At 47.5% G+C, this 15,830-nt stretch overlaps 1 protein-coding gene across 1 annotated transcript; it reads left to right on the top strand.

Annotated features, from left to right (window-relative positions):
• Positions 1–2,095: 2,095 nt before the first annotated feature.
• Positions 2,096–2,506, top strand: LOC133762378 (histone H3-like). Its single transcript, XM_062195378.1, has one exon. The coding sequence runs from the start codon at positions 2,096–2,098 to the stop codon at positions 2,504–2,506; it is 411 nt and encodes a 136-aa protein (XP_062051362.1).
• Positions 2,507–15,830: the final 13,324 nt, after the last annotated feature.

Below are 15,830 nucleotides of genomic sequence, written 5' to 3' on the forward strand. Positions count from 1 at the left end.
AACCCAGTGTGCTGGCACCGCAGGCAAAGGATTAGCCTAGTGAGCCGCAGCGCTGGCCAAGAGCTGGGATATTTATACCCCTACAACCATCAGTCACTGTTCAGTGGCTCCCCTGCTGTGGGGATCCATGCCTGCTTTGTGTGCCTTTCCATGAAGTCCTTTGGGGGCAGCAGAGAGTGACTTCAGCCCTGTGGAGCCCAAGGCAGTCTCCTACTGCAATCGGGAAGTATCCTAGATGTCATGTTTCATTTTAAACTTCTCAAGAATTTTCTGTTCAATTCCATGTCTGTTTTTTAAAAATTGAACCAATAATTATTTAAATCATTTCACAATGGAAGCTTTTTTTTTTTTAACTGAAAAACAAGAACCACCACCACCATGGATGTTGCTGGAAGATTGCCCTCCACATACCCAGTGGCCTTGAGTGGCTGAGTACTGAGATGTGGTCAGCCCAGAGCAAAGGGACGGGTGGGATCTGCTCCTTCCATCTCAACATCCCTCTTGGGTTCTACACCCTACTTTCAAATACATGATGGAATTAAGCTACACTCTCCATGGCCAAAAAGCCAAAACACACCATCTTCCCAATCACAAACCTTTTCTTCTTATTACAACCCATGTGGGTGCAAAGCACCTGCCTGTGCCCAGTGACCTCCCAGGGTGGATTCCTCCCTCTCTCCTAGATATTGGCCCAGTGAACTCCTCTTCCTCATCACCTCGACACTGCTGAAGTCTAATCCTCAATGCTTCTTCCTAGAGAATTACTGTTACCTACTGGGTCTCCACACTTCCGTTCTTGCCTTCATCAACCTGTTTGTACTGCCACTTAAATTTGCTCCTTAAAATCCTTGGCTAAATTCCCGATGTCCACAGGATTGCAGGCCAATAATTTCTAATGGAAGTCTCATTTCAATCCTCCTGTTCACACCCTATCTCACTCTCCAAAGACTAATTCTCATCTGATTCCTAAGTACTGCCATGAGTAGGATCAAACCAAGAAAATTAGTACTACGTTCTTTTGGATTAGGGATGCTGACCCTGGACCTTGTTTGAAGTGACCAGCACTGTGGAAAAGAGCAGGTGCCACAGGGTAATGACTTGAAGGTGTCTGTGCAGTTATGGATGGAGCTGCTGGGAGGTTCAACAGGATAGGCTGGGGCGGGTATTTAGAGCAAGGGTCAAGATGCTGGTTGGGATCCCACATTCCCCATGTGAGAGACTGAGTTAAGAACAGATTCCCCTTCTGATCCAGGTTCTTGCTAATGTGTGCCCTGCGAAGGCATCAGATGATGACTGAAGTCCAGGGGTCTCTCCACCCCAGCCGGAGTTCTGAGCTCCTGGCTTCAGCTTGGCCCAGTCCTGGCTGTTGTGGATATTTGGGAAATGAACTAGTGGATAGAAGATCTCTCTCTCTCTCTCTCTCTCTCTCTCTGTCTCTCTTTCTCTCTCTCTTTCTGTCTGTCTCCAGTTTTCAAATGAAAATAAATTTTAAAAAGTAGGAGGAGGAAGCTTAGAGATTTGAGAAGAGTTTACATTATTTAAATCTCTAAGATGTTAATGAGACTTTTTCAGACCCTTAACAACAACTTTTGGGAATGAAAAGATTTGTTGCCCATTTGATACCCAATTTACCAAAGTTATATTAAAAAAAAAAAAACACCTCTCTCCTTGGACTTCGAATTTTAAGTTACAAATCTTGTGATTCTCCTGTTTGAAAAATTAACATATTTTTAAAATTACCATCAAAGAGCCTTCAGAATTTAATTAGTTATAATCTCTTGGCAGAGTGCAGGACATGCTACTCTAAACTACGGTGCCTGCTCTCATGAGTACTTTAAGGTGAAGGTAACTGCTGTCATGAGTATTTACTCTTTTATTTAAGGTACACAAACTTCATGCATTTCATAAGTAGGAACATAATGATTCTTCCCACTGCACCCACACTCCTACCCTTCTTTCTCCTCCCTCTCCTATTCCCTTTCTTATTTTTTTACTCAGATCATTTTCAATTAACTTTACACATAGAAGATAAACTCTATACTAAGTAAAGAGTTCAACAAGTAGTGTGTAAAAAACTGCTCCTTGGAACGGCGCCATGGCCCGCACGAAGCAGACGGCGCTCAAGTCGACAGGCGGCAAGGCACCGCGCAAGCAGCTGGCCACCAAGGCGGCCCGCAAGAGCGCGCCGGCCACGGGCGGCGTCAAGAAGCCGCACGGCTACCAGCCGGGCACCGTGGCGCTGCGCGAGATCCGGCGCTACCAGAAGTCCACCGAGCTGCTGATCCGCAAGCTGCCGTTCCAGCGGCTGGTGCGCGAGATCGCACAGGACTTCAAGACGGACCTGCGCTTCCAGAGCTCGGCTGTCATGGCGCTGCAGGAGGCGAGCGAGGCCTACCTGGTGGGCCTGTTCGAGGACACGAACCTGTGCGCCATCCACGCCAAGCGCGTCACCATCATGCCCAAGGACATCCAGCTGGCCCGCCGTATCTGCGGCGAGCGGGCCTAGGGCGCGTGTCTACAGCAGTCAACCTAAAGGCTCTTTTCAGAGCCAAAAAAAAAAAAAAAAAAAAAAAACTGCTCCTCAATGATTTTTTTATTTCTTCTATGACCCACTGTTCATTCAGGAGCGTGTTGTTCAGTCTCCATGTGTTTGCATGTGTTCTAGGGACTCCTGAGCTGCTGATTGCCAGTTTCATTTCATTGTGGTCAAAGAACATATGTGGTATGATATGATTTCGATTTTTTTTGAATTTGCTGAGACTTGCTGTACAGCCTGGCCTGTGGTCCCTCCTACAGAAAGTTCCATGCACTGCTGAGAAGAATGTGTAGTCTGCAACTGGAGGATGAAGAGTTCTGTAGTTATCTGTTAGATCCATTTGGTCTATAGTGTTGATTAACTCTGTTGTTTCCTGCTGATTTTCTGTCCGGTTGATCTGTCCATTGCTGAGACTGGGGTATTGAAATCCTCCATTACTCTTGTATGAGAGTCTGTATCTCCCTTTAGATCAATTAACATTTCTTTTAAATAGCCAGATGACCTGTAATTAGGTGTATATACATTTATTACAGTCACATCTTCCTGTTGAATTGATCCCTTAATCATTACATAGTGCCCTTCTTTATCTCTTTTAACAGTTCTTGTGTTAAAGTCTATTTTGTCTGAAATTAGGATGGCTACACCAGCTCTTTTTTGGTCTGTTAGCATGGACCATCTTTTTCCATCCTTTCACTCTCAGTCTGCATGAATCTTTGTTGGTGCGATGTCTTTCTTGCAGGCAGTAAAGAGATGGGTTTGTTTTTAATCCATTCAGCCAGTCTGTGTCTTTTAACCAGAGAGTTGAGGCCATTTATATTCAAGGTGAATGTTGCTAAGTAATGACTTGGCCCTGCTGTTTTTTCATGAATATTTCTATTGCTTACTTTGGATTTCCTTTGTACTTTTACTGGGAGATTTCCTGCCTTCACCTTCTTTCCTAGTGATGACGATGTTTTTGTGTTTCTGTGTGTAGCACATCCTCAAGCATCTTTTGTAAGGCTGGATGAGTGGTGACAAATTCTTTCAATTTACGTTTGTTATGGAAGGTCTTTATTTCACCTTCATTCATAATTAAGAGCTTTGCAGGATACAGTATCCTGGGTTGATAGTTTTTTTTTTTTTTTTTTTTTTTTTTTTTTTTTTTTTTCTCTTAAGGCTTGGAATGTATTTCACCATTCTCTCCTGGCTTGTAAGGTTTCTGATGAGAAGTCTGCTGTGAGTGTAATTGGAGATCCTTTGAAAGTAATCTGGTGTTTCTCTCATGCACATTTTAGAATCTTTTCTTTATGTTTTATTGTGGAAAGTTTGACTACTATGGAAAGTTTGAAGATCTTTTCTGGTCATGTTTGTTAGGAGTTGTATGTGCTTCCTGTAGTTGGGTGTCCCTTTCTTTCTCCAAATTAGGGAAGTTTTCTGTGATGATTTCACTAAAAAGGCCTTCTAATCCATTCTCTCTTCCTACACCTTCAGGATTTCCTAAGACCCATAGGTTAGGACACTTGAGAGTATCCCATACATCTCTATAAATAATAACTCCCATAAAACTGTTTCTAATTTATCCTTCTTTTTTTTGGTCTGACTGTAAAATTTCCGGAGGTTTGTCTTCTAACTCAGATATTCTTTCTTCTGCCTCACCGAGTCTGTTGTTACTGCTTCTCGGCCTTTTGGCTAAGATCAAGTGTAGGACTGAGTCTGTTGTTAAGGCTTTCCTCCAGATTTTTTTATTTGATCCGAGAGGAACCAGAGCAAGCAGGCCTTGCACAGTGATCCCCATTTACGACTCTTAGCTCGCGCCCCCTGCTCCCATCATATTTCTCCCTGACTTTCCAGGTTTCAGCAAACCTGACACAAAAGCCCCCAGGTTGCACTGCTTCTTCGACCTTCTTCATGAAGTCTCCCATAACACACAAAATGTACACAAACTGATCCGTCTCCCCCTTCTTACTGTCTCCGGGCACAGAGATCTCAGCCAGGAACCTAACAGCGGGTGAGGAAAGGCAATCTTTGCTGCTCTACACACATCTGTCTTTTGTTACTGTTGGGCTCCAGGACACACTACCCCAAAATACCCCCATAGCAGACCAAAATATGCCACCCCCCAAATATATTTGGTTGGCATATTTTGAGTTGGTTATTCTGAGAAACTGCAGACACAGGAGTGGCTCTGAAAAGCTGTCCTTTCCTCAAAGAAATATGCATCTGTAAGGGAAATCTACATTGGTGAAAATGTGGGGAAAGGGGCTTGCTCCAGGCCACTGTCCTTACCCAGGAGGACTCCTGTCTGCACAGGGGGACACCCGTTGTTCAGCACACACAATTCCTCCCAGAACCTGCATGGTCACCTTCCCATTCGCATAAGTCCCCAACTCCTATCCTTTCTATAGTTCAGGGTGCTCTAGAAACTTCCATGGCTGACCCTTCTTTGAGTCTTAGGTTTTCTGGGACTTCTGTGCATACATATGCAATCAAATACGGTTTTTCTCCTGTTCAACTGTCTTATTCAATTTAACTTGTGGCTCAGCCAAAGAACCCAGGAAGGTGAAGAGAAGAAGATAATTTTTTACTAAAGGCCCAGACAATGAACCTAAAATGAGTCGAAGGAAAAGGTGTCTTTCCTCCCCTGCATATTTAATTAACTTATAAATAATTCTATTTTATCTTCTTAGTACTCTGAGAAGATTAACAGAGCCTTCCCAAAAACTTAAGTCATTTTTGTAAATGTAAGTCAAACTAATAAATGTGAAACTCATATTCTCTTAGATATTTCAATGTTGTTTATTCACTTCTTTCTCTTATACCTTTCAGCTTGAAAACTTGCATGTAGACCATCATTTGTTTGTATAAAATTGGAATTTTAAGACTAGTGTAGAGGCTGGAATTGTGGTGTAGTGGGATGAGCCTGCACCTGCAGTGCCGACATTCTATATGGGCGCAGGTTCAAGTCCTGGCTGCTCCACTTCCGATCCAGCTCCCTGCTGATGGCTCGGGAAAGTGATGGAAGATGGCCCAAGTGCTTGGGTCCCTGTACCCATGTAGGAAGACCCAGAAGAAGCTCTGGGCTCTTAGCTTCAGCCAGGAATGATCCAGTGGATGTAAAATATCTCTCTTTCTGTCTCTCTCTCTCTCTCTCTCTCTCACTCTCTCTCTGTAAATTTGCCTTTCAAATAAATTTTAAAAAATCTTTTTTTTTTAAGACTAGGCTATACGTGGCTCTCAGATATACCCACTTCTGGGGCGGGCATCAGCTCAGCTCCTGACTCCACCTCCCTGCTAATGGGCAGCCGGGGAGGCAGCAAGTGGTGGCTGAGTGGTTGAGTCCCTGTTGGCCGCACAAAAGACCTTAATTGAGTACCCAGCTGCCAGTTATTTTGGGAGTGATTGAACACAGATGAGAGTGCACTCTCTCTCTCTCTCTCTCAAGTTTAATTAGTTAACAACAACAACAAGACCAACTTCTTTTAAACATGACTAATAGCATAAATGCCAAGTGTGTTTAGATTATTTCTGTATTTACATAAAGAAAGAGGCCTGGTGTCCTTTATTATCTCAGTATTTAATTTTGGTCCTCTGTAAATGAACCTTTTTTTTTTTTTTTTTTACAGGAAGAGTTAGACAGTGAGAGAGAAAGACAGAGAGAAAGGTCTGTCTTCCTTTTCCGTTGATTTACCCCCTAAGTGGCCACTACGGCCGGTGCGCTGTGCTGATCCGAAGCCAGGAGCCAGGTGCTTCCTCCTGGTCTCCCATGCGGGTGCAGGGTCCAAGCACTTGGGCCATCCTCCGCTGCACTCCTGGGCCAAAGCAGAGAACTGGACTGGAAGAGGAGCCACCGGGACTAGAACCCAGCGCCCCAACCAGGACTAGAACCTGGGCTGCCAGTGCCTCAGGCAGAGGATTAGCCAAGTGAGCCGTGGTGCTGGCAAGTGAACCTTTCTTACCTCCGAAGGGGACAGTTGTCTCTATCAAATTCAGGCTTTCAACCCAGGACGGGGAGGTTAGACATTTCAGAGATTTTTGGCCAAGAGACAGGATGTGAAGCCCCTGGCTGATGCCCTGAGCTCTCACCGGGACTGTGAACCACCAGAATCGCTTAATTCTTCTGATGCCGACCTCCAACCTCCAGCCTGCGCGAGGACAAATCCCTTCACTGATTGGCCGATCTTCCATTTCTTTGAAAGCAGTGTGCATTTCTTCGGCTCTCTTGGATGTTTTCATGTTTCAGCTTGGTTCTGAAGACCCCTCAGACCCCTGGCCTCTTTGTCATGCCTTTATGATTTTTTGCAGCCTCTTAACTTGATTGCCTGAGTTGACCAAAGAATGCTGCATTTTTTCCATATTTTCCCAACGGACAGGTTCAGGACTCTGGCAGTTATTTAAAAAGTATCTAGTTGGATGTGTTGACTCTTGGTCATGGAGGAAAGAAAAATCTTGTTGTTTCTATTAATCCTCAGGTTCATGGCTGAGACCCCTATAACAAAGTGCAGATTAGCAAGAGAAAAGCAAACACATTTCTTTAAATTGTATGTGATGGGGCCGGCACCGTGGCTCACTTGGTTAATCCTCTGCCTGCGGTGCCGGTATCCCATATGGGTGCCGGGTTCCAGTCCCGGTTGATCCTCTTCCAGTCCAGCTCTCTGCTGTGGCCCGGGAAGGCAGTGGAGGATGGCCCAAGTGCTTGGGTGCCTGCACCTGCATGGGAGACCAGGAGAAGCACCTGGCTCCTAGCGTCCAATCAGCGCAGCGCTGGCCATAGCAGCCATTTGGGGGGTGAACCAACGGAAGGAGGACCTTTCTCTCTGTCTCTTTCTCACTGTCTAACTCTATCTGTCAAAAAAAAAAAAATTGTATGTGACATGAGAGACTTCAAAGATGAAGCTCCTCCCCAGATCAGATGGGCTGGTGCATTTTTTATGCTGGGTTTAAGTGGGAAGTGGTTAGTCATGGAGCAGTGTGATTGGACAAATAAGGATGCTCTAAAGACTATAAAGTGGGGGGAACTGAGCGAAGCCCACGTGTCTGGATTCTTCTCTGTGACCCTGACTCATGCTTCTTCCCCCGGACAGGCAGGCCCCTCTCCCACGGGGGTCTTACATCCTGCCGCAGGTGGGAAGGATGGAAGCAGAGCAGGGAGTGACCGTCCCGGGTTTCGGATCCGCTGCAGGGGAGGAGAGTGGGGAAGTGAGAGTGGCCTCCCCGTCCCTTCAGTATTCTCAAATGCCAAGGGGCCATATTTGGGGTGTAGCGTGTCCTGAACGCCCTCATTCAGAACAAGAAAATCATACTAATGGTCCAGAGGAAAACTCTGTTACTCTTGGGGGATTCTTCCTATCTTTCAAGAATTACTAGAATTTGCATAGCGAATGCACACATGTGCTTGAACATTCAAAATCACAGAAGAGCAAAACGCAAAAAGCGAATCTCCCTCCCTCCTCTGTGTCTAGCCTGCCAGTGCTCCTTCCTGGAGGCAAACAAGGTTACCGTAATGTGCACTTCCTTCTAGCGCAATTCTGGGCATTTGCAAGGACACAGATGTGCATATACACTTAGCATCGTGTGCAAGTGACAGCATGCCATACATTCTGCTCTGCACCTGCTTGGTTGGTTACTTGCTGCCTGACCATATATGTTGGTTGTGGACCCATAGCCATGCACAGAGCTGCCTCATTCTTAATGCCTGTGAGTTGGGCAGCCAGAACTAAAGTGACTCCATTTGCCACTTAGCAAAAGCTAACTGCTACCTTTTGACTTATCAGACTTCTGCTTCCAAGATAAAGGCTTGCTTAAGAAGTCCAGGGACTGACCTCAGGGAAGTAGGCTAGAACTGCAGGACCTCGGCTGTGGAAAGAATTTACGAGCACCAGCTGTGAATAGCACAAGCCCAGAGTGGAAAGGACCACCATCTGGCCAATTTAGGATGATTATCAGAACTGATGGAAGGAATTGGCCCACAGCCAACCAAGCCTGTTTTCTCCATAAACACCTCCCTACTCCATTCTCCCTCTTTAAAAAAAAATCCTGTGAGCTTGAGCATCTGGGCAGGTGTTTGTGCTGAAAGCCTGCGCCCCCTTCAAGCGGCTGACTTCTAGATGAGCCCCATCTCCCTGCATCAGCGCTTGGCTCTGGAGGACTGGTTTTCAAGCAGCAAGTGGCCTGACCTTTGTTCTTTCTGGTAACATTTGCCATTCCTCCTTCCAAACCATCCAGTCTCTCGTCCACTGGGCGACTGCAGTTTGCAGCTTCGCTCTGTGCTGGTTTGCCAGGTGTCTGCTTGTGGTCACTTAGCTGGAAACATGAGTGTATTGGGTGGAGCTGCTGGGAAAGTTGTTGTTTTCCAGGTAAAATGGGACAGGTTTTCTATCCCTCCTTCCTTCCTTCCCTCCCTCTCTCTCCCCCTCCCTCCCTCCCTCTCTCCCTCCTTCCTTCCCTCCCTCCCTGGAATACATCGAGGGTGCCTAAGCATAGCAGCCAGGTTGTGATCATTAGGACAGCAGGCGTGGAAGGGGACTGGGCAGTAGCATCCTCTCTTCTCTGGACTTCGTGCCTCTGGATTTTGCATTGCCTGGAGAAAGCGACTCCTTATCAGTGAAGGCCAGAATAGTCGTATTTCTGTAACATGCAGCAGAATCAATCCTAAATAATGTAATGCTGTTTTCATTGTCTGGAGGTGCCATTATTTATTTAACTAGTCTTCTGTAGATGAAAGATGGCATGATTAAAAAGAAAATCCTCATACTATGCTGTTTCCCATGTATGAGAATATTATCTATAGCATAAATTCCTATAACTAGAATTACTGGGTCAAATGATAGATGTATTTTAAGATTTGGCTGGTGTTGCTGAATTTCTCCCCATAGAACTTGCACTAACTCTTGGAGAATTCTTAATTTGCTGGGGAACAGTCATCCATATTAAGGCTTCAGGACATACTCGGATATGATCAAAAGCCTAACTCTATTTTAGAATCCCTCCTGGCAAAGTAATTTACTTTTTTCCTTTAGATGGAGAAAGGTTTCAATAGACTCTGTCACCACGTACACGATACTGTATGATCCACTTGCTAATTGAGAGGGATTAGCAAAGAGACACTGTTGGTCACGAGCTGAGAAGCCCTGTCCCAGAACTGACCTCAGGGCTGCGGCTCAGACACAGATGTTAAATCCTTTTAGCAAAGACCCTCATCCCTCCTTTTCCAGATGTGACAAGCTACAGATGCAATTAGACAAACCTATTTTGGGCACCTCTTGGATATCAGGTACACCAAGCTTAGTGCTGGGAAGCGATGGGTTCTCTGGTGGGTTGCAATACATCCCTAGGCACGTTGTGTTCAGATCTCAACCTCTGATGCCCGTGACTGGGACCTTATTTGGAAATAAAGTCTTTGTAGGTGAGGTTGCACTGGACTGATGCTTAAATCTAGTGAGCCAAGTCTTCCTAAGGGCAAGGAGAGGGAGATTTAGATGCAGAGACATGCAAAGGAAAATGGCTGTGTGAAGATGAGGTGGGGCTTGGTTATGCTGCCACAGACCAAGGAAAGCCAAGGACTGCTAGGAAGAGACAATGACAAAGAGCACGGCATTGCCAACACCTTGATCTTGGACTTCTAGCTTCCACAATGGTGAGAGCCCAAATTTCTGTTGTGTTAAGTCTCCTAGCTTGTGATACTTGGTGATGGCGGCACTCAAACAAAATCCCAGAGCTGAAATAGAATCCCCTCCTAGGAAACAGAGGGGCCACTCTTCCAATGACAGCAGCGATGTTCCCGGTCCGTGGGTCTGTCAGCCACCAAATTCTGTAGCTCCCTCTCTGTCCACGTCTGCCTTCCTACTCCAGACTGGGTTTCCTTGGGGAGAATAACTATCTTCTCTTTGTTTTTTTTTTTTTTAACTCTCCAGGGTCATGGAAAGTGACTAACACGTGGCAGGTGTTTACTGGATATGAGAAGATTCTATCTGTCATCTGTCTTAAACAGTTCAAGGTTGAAATCACCAGCACCACACAGTGACCACTCACAGACTTGCTGGCGTTGGGGCTCTGGCTCCTCTCTTTCTTCTCTCTGCCAACGACATTGCCATTCATGCTGTGGCCCAGTGCACTCTGTTAGCTCTTCCTCCTCCCTCCCGCCTGGAGTGAGTCAGCTCCAACAGAACATCCCATGGTTTGTCTCTGTGGCCTATTCTTGCTCTAAATGCAGACCCGCGCACCCCATCCATCCTCCTGTGGACCCCAGTGTTTAGCTCCATGCTGGTAATCTCCTGGTCCTCGCCGTGGACTCAAATACCCAAGATCCAGACTCAGCTCTCTCTTCCCTCCCCCATGTCCCTGCTTGATAATCCAGGAGGTGATGGGCTCAGCCTGTCCCAGTCCGCCCTTCCCCTCCTGCTTTCCCCCTCATTTATTGACTCTGTTCTCTCCCCACTTGCTCCTGCAGATGCCAGGAGTCATCTTTTGTTTCTCTTTCTCTCTTACCTGCCACATCTCGCTCAGGACCAAGCCATGGACGGTCAGGTCAACCTCCATATCCTCAGAGTCCACTGCCTTCGCTTCAGCCCTACCATCTAGTTCAGGCTCCTGTGTATTCCCACGGACTAGGATTTTTGCCTCCCATCTTGCTCCTCTGCCGCCCCTTCTCCAAGCTGTACTGAGCAACTGAACTTGAACGAGCACACCTCTCTGATCGTGTGACTGCCCTGTGTAGAACTGTGGTAGCCCCAAGTCTTAAGGCTGAACTCCCTTCTGTGGGTTACAAAGTCCTTCGCGACCCAGCACCTGATGCTAGCATGTCCTGAGTGTACCCCTTCAATCGCGTTACACTCGCTTGCCTTCTCTCCCTTCCCGACTGTTGGACACACTGTTCCTTCTGCCTGGAATATTTCTCCCTCCTTTTTAATCTGACTGCTGTTAACACAGTCCTCTAATCTCGGTCCCTAATTCTCATTCCTTGGCGAGGCTTTTCCTAGCCACCCACCCCTCTCATTCTCCTGCTGTGCCATCCCAGGGCACTGTACCCTTGTTCTTTCTTACATACATTGCACTGGCAATGATCAGTGTTGCTATCTATGTTCTTCCCTAGATGGCCACGTTTCGTAAGGATAGGGATTGCTGTGTCTCTGGAGCCTAGCCCAGTCTCCTCACATAGGAAATGCTCAATAAAATATTTGTTGAATGAATTAAATCTCCAAGGCACATAGTAAATGCTCCAATGGATTGAATGAATAAATGTAAATGAACTTTTGTTTATTGTGGTTGCAATTACTTCAGGCCTGTTGCACTCAACTAGATTTTTGCAATGTCTCTTGTCTAATCTCTCTGTTTCAATCTGTGCTGCAGAACACATCAGATGAACTGTCTGTCACAAAGTTGTCACCTATATTAGGTAACCCTCAACCAAAAAAAAAAAAAAATCACAACACCTCAATAAACACAGCAAAATCCAAACTCGACAGCTGTGCCACAGCCTATAAAAGCTTTAGCATAGATTCTTTAGATATGCTGCAGTAGAGTTGTCTGTGCTTACGGCCTCTGAGGAATAACCCGGTGTCTAATCAGCGTTGTGTGTTTGAAGAAATGTCTCCCGTAGCCCAAGCACACTATTCACATATGAACGTTCGGAAACACAGCCTATTATCGAATTGAGGATTGAACTTGGTTGTTCCTAAAACCCACCAGTGGAATGTCTCCAAGCGATCAGCAGACACAGGCATGGGAGCCGTCATAGTCTTTAATCAGGGGTCATGCTCAGGGGGGTGTAAAGGAGAAGAAAATCTCTCTGGCATATATTTGGATGGTTACTTTGTAACTTACTTTCCAACCATAAACAAAATGATTACTTGTATGTCTGATAATTGCTTTTCAAAAAATTAGAATGCCCCAGGGTGGGTATTTGGCCTAATGGTTAAGACGCTGGTTAAGATGACTATCCACTTCAGAGGGCCTGGGTCCAATATCACCTCTGGTTCCTGACTCCAAGTTCCTGCTGGCACAGGCCCTGGGAGACAGCAGTAAAGCTCAAGCTATTGGCTTCCTGCCACCCACAGAGGAGACAGGGGCTGACTTCCTGGCTCCTGGATTTGGCTCTGGCCTAACAATGGTTGCTATGGGCATGAGGGGAGTGAATCAAAGGATGGCAGCTCTCTCCCTCTCTCTGTGCTATCTGCCTCACACATAAATCATTTATAGTTAAAGAAGCCATTGACCTTGGGCTCAGGAACACTTGATTTGTAAGACGCCGACCCTGCAGCCTTTGTGACGTCACCTTACCGAATGCAGTTGGTCCATGCGGGAGGGGGCTGGCCGGTGAGTTCTTGTTGACTCTGGGTGTAATCGTCGCTTGGAAGCATCTGGCAGCCCCGGTAGGAACCATTTCTGGACACTTCCTCTGTCAGGCCGCCACTCCCAGTTGGGAGCAGGCAGGTGAGGTCTGGGAAGCCGTAAAGCCGGAGAGTCCATCTTTGACAGTGGCACCTGCCTTTGCAGTTACTCCCTGATGTTTTGACGCACCTGCCGCCTGCGCTGTCATGAGCCCCTTCTCCACCAAACGAGGAAAGCATCTGGCTTTCCTGACGTCTTTTATGTCCGAGACCCAGGTGGGTGTGCTGGAAAGGGAGTCCGCTGGCCCCGGCCAGAGCTGGATTTTCATCTCAGGCCCATGGGAACGTTTAGGCAGTTTATTTACCCTCCCTTGCCTCAGTTTCCTAATCAGTATAGGACAGAGAGTATTAGCCGTTAAAGCTATTTTGAGAATTAAATGCAACGATTTGGGAAAGCATTTTCCTGGGCTACAATGAGTGTTTGCTAAGCACTGGCTGTTGGTATATGTGCCCTTTCATGTTGTTGAGTGGCACCGTGATTGGATTTTAAGCTGGATAGCTGGTGCTGGAGTGAGAGGGCTTTATCATTGCCAGCCTGCTAGTAAGATGTAGGTGGCTATGAGAGCAGCAAATGAGGGGAGGCTTCCTGGCTCTTGGGTTGGTCAAGGGTGGCATGTTCATGAGCCGGCACCATGACTTAACAGGCTAATCCTCCGCCTTGCGGCGCCGGCACACCGGGTTCTAGTCCCGGTTGGGGCGCCGGATTCTGTCCCGGTTGCCCCTCTTCCAGGCCAGCTCTCTGCTGTGGCCAGGGAGTGCACTGGAGGATGGCCCAGGTCCTTGGGCCCTGCAACCCATGGGAGACCAGGATAGGCACCTGGCTCCTGCCATCGGATTGGCGCGGTGCGCGGGCTGCAGCGCGCCTACCGCGGCGGCCATTGGAGGGTGAACCAACGGCAAAGGAAGACCTTTCTCTCTGTCTCTCTCTTTCACTGTCCACTCTGCCTGTGAAAAATTAAAAAAAAAAGGGGGTGGCATGTTCTGTTACTGTAGGCCTATTCCTGGGAGGTGCTGGGGCCTGAGACCAGACACCTGTGCAGGTGCATTAGAACATGGAGCCGCGCCCACCCCGTGCTGTGAAGGGTCTTCCTGACTCAGTACATGTCAAAAGCCACCTTCCCCATCTCTCCCCCGATTCCACTTTCCCCACAGCCTCGAATGGCCGGTGTTTGAAATTCAGAATTCTCTGAACTGCCTTGTGCCACCAACTGCTGAGCTGACCGTCTCCAACCTCAGTTGTGTTAGTGGAGTGAGTAACCCACCACGCAAATCCATAGCCTTGTGGTCGGCATTCCTGAGACTTCAGGCTAGGAGATAAATAGGGAAGGTGCCTGAGGCCCACAGGGACCCATGGGACCCTGGCATTGCAGGCATCACACCAAGGGCAAGGGATGTACACATGGTGACCCAATTAATTCTGCCATGTGGAGCCCTCTCAAGGTTGTTTGTGAACCGTTCCCACCCACAGCATCAAAAAGGCATCAAGAGCACCCGGGTGGCCCCCTCCCAGTCCCCGACTTGGGGCAGACTCCACACTCAGCGTCGGGAGCCACACTCAGTTTCTGTCGACCTGGCAGAGGTCACGTGCAGAGAGCGTACTCATTCCCCTGCATCTTCATTTCGGATCCTCATGCCAAACCGCCAGGTGAGTGCCTCTTATTACTCCTGGTTTACAGAAGAAATGGATGCTTCAAGAGCCTAAGAGGTCACTGAGAAGGAGAGTTAACGTCGGCCCAGCCCACGGCGCCGCACGGATTGTAATCACCCATCACTCTACTTCCTGATCCAGCTGATTACTTCTAATTTTGCCTGGGGACAGAAGTCTTTGGACATCAAATGGCTTTCCGAGCCGCACGCTCCTGTGGCTCCTCTTTGCTCCCTCCCTGGGTGACTCGCTTTGGCTACCGAGTGTCACTCTTGATCACCTGGTCAGGGTTGGCGCTTGCCCCTGTCACCGAGTCCGATCGTCCAGCTGAACGTTCAGAGGTGGCCGAGCCCTGTCTTTGGAACCTCTTGCACTGGTGCTCCCTGCACAGCTTTAGCACTGATACTGCTGGTGTCTGTCCCCAGATGCGGCCTTCCCCTGGCCTCCCCTCTAGGCTCCTGGTCAGCCTAGATTATCCTCGCTCTCTCCATCACTCCAGAGACCCCCGACGAAGACATCCCCCATCCCTGCCAGCAATAACTTTTTCCCAGCTCAGGCCCTGGGAGATGTGCTACGGTACGTCTCCACTCCCAGCAGACAGGGTCACAGCCATTGGTCCATGGAGTCAGCCTGTGTCTCTGTCTTCCACTTAATTATGACAATGCACATGACAGTCCAGAAAATGAGCACCTCCATGTCCGATTACAAATGTAGAAGAAAAATGAAACCCTCACAGCAGGCCAATCACCTCCTTGTTAGGACATTCATCATATTTATAAATTGCATTTCTGTACAATTATGTAGTGCAATGAAAAATCCGCCCTTGAGCAAAGTAGCATGTTGGTCTTGTTAGATGATTTTCAAGCTTGTTTCTTTACAACCCTGAACTTGACCTTCTATCACTTCCCTCCTCCTGGACAGAGATTGAGCCAGCCACAGCTAAACCACTGGGTCATGCTGGTCTGACCTATCACCTCTTGGCTTTGCTCGGGAACTCCCCAGAGAGAATTCATGACCCTGAACATGAGTCAGAGGGAGGAGGCTTTCTCCACCTTCTTGACAGTGAGGAAGAAGGTGCAGGGGTGAAAACAGAGTAGGAAGGGCAGCCCACCCAAGAAAAAGTGGAGGGTGATCCCGGTCCACGGTTCTGCTGTTGCAGGAGAAACCTTTTGTGAATCTGTATTGCAATTGCTGTTGACCAGCCAGGCTTGAGTTACTTCCTTTCATTTGTTGGCGTAGAGGTTCTCCTTAAGAGATCGCAAAAGCAATCCAGTTCAGCATGTTA

The sequence above is a fragment of the Lepus europaeus genome, chromosome 6 (assembly GCF_033115175.1).
Source record: "Lepus europaeus isolate LE1 chromosome 6, mLepTim1.pri, whole genome shotgun sequence".
NCBI classification, from domain to species: domain Eukaryota; kingdom Metazoa; phylum Chordata; class Mammalia; order Lagomorpha; family Leporidae; genus Lepus; species Lepus europaeus.

Bases quoted from the DNA above. Each gene is read 5' to 3' on its own strand.
- LOC133762378 (XM_062195378.1), top strand. From the start codon at position 2,096: ATGGCCCGCACGAAGCAGACGGCGCTCAAGTCGACAGGCGGCAAGGCA.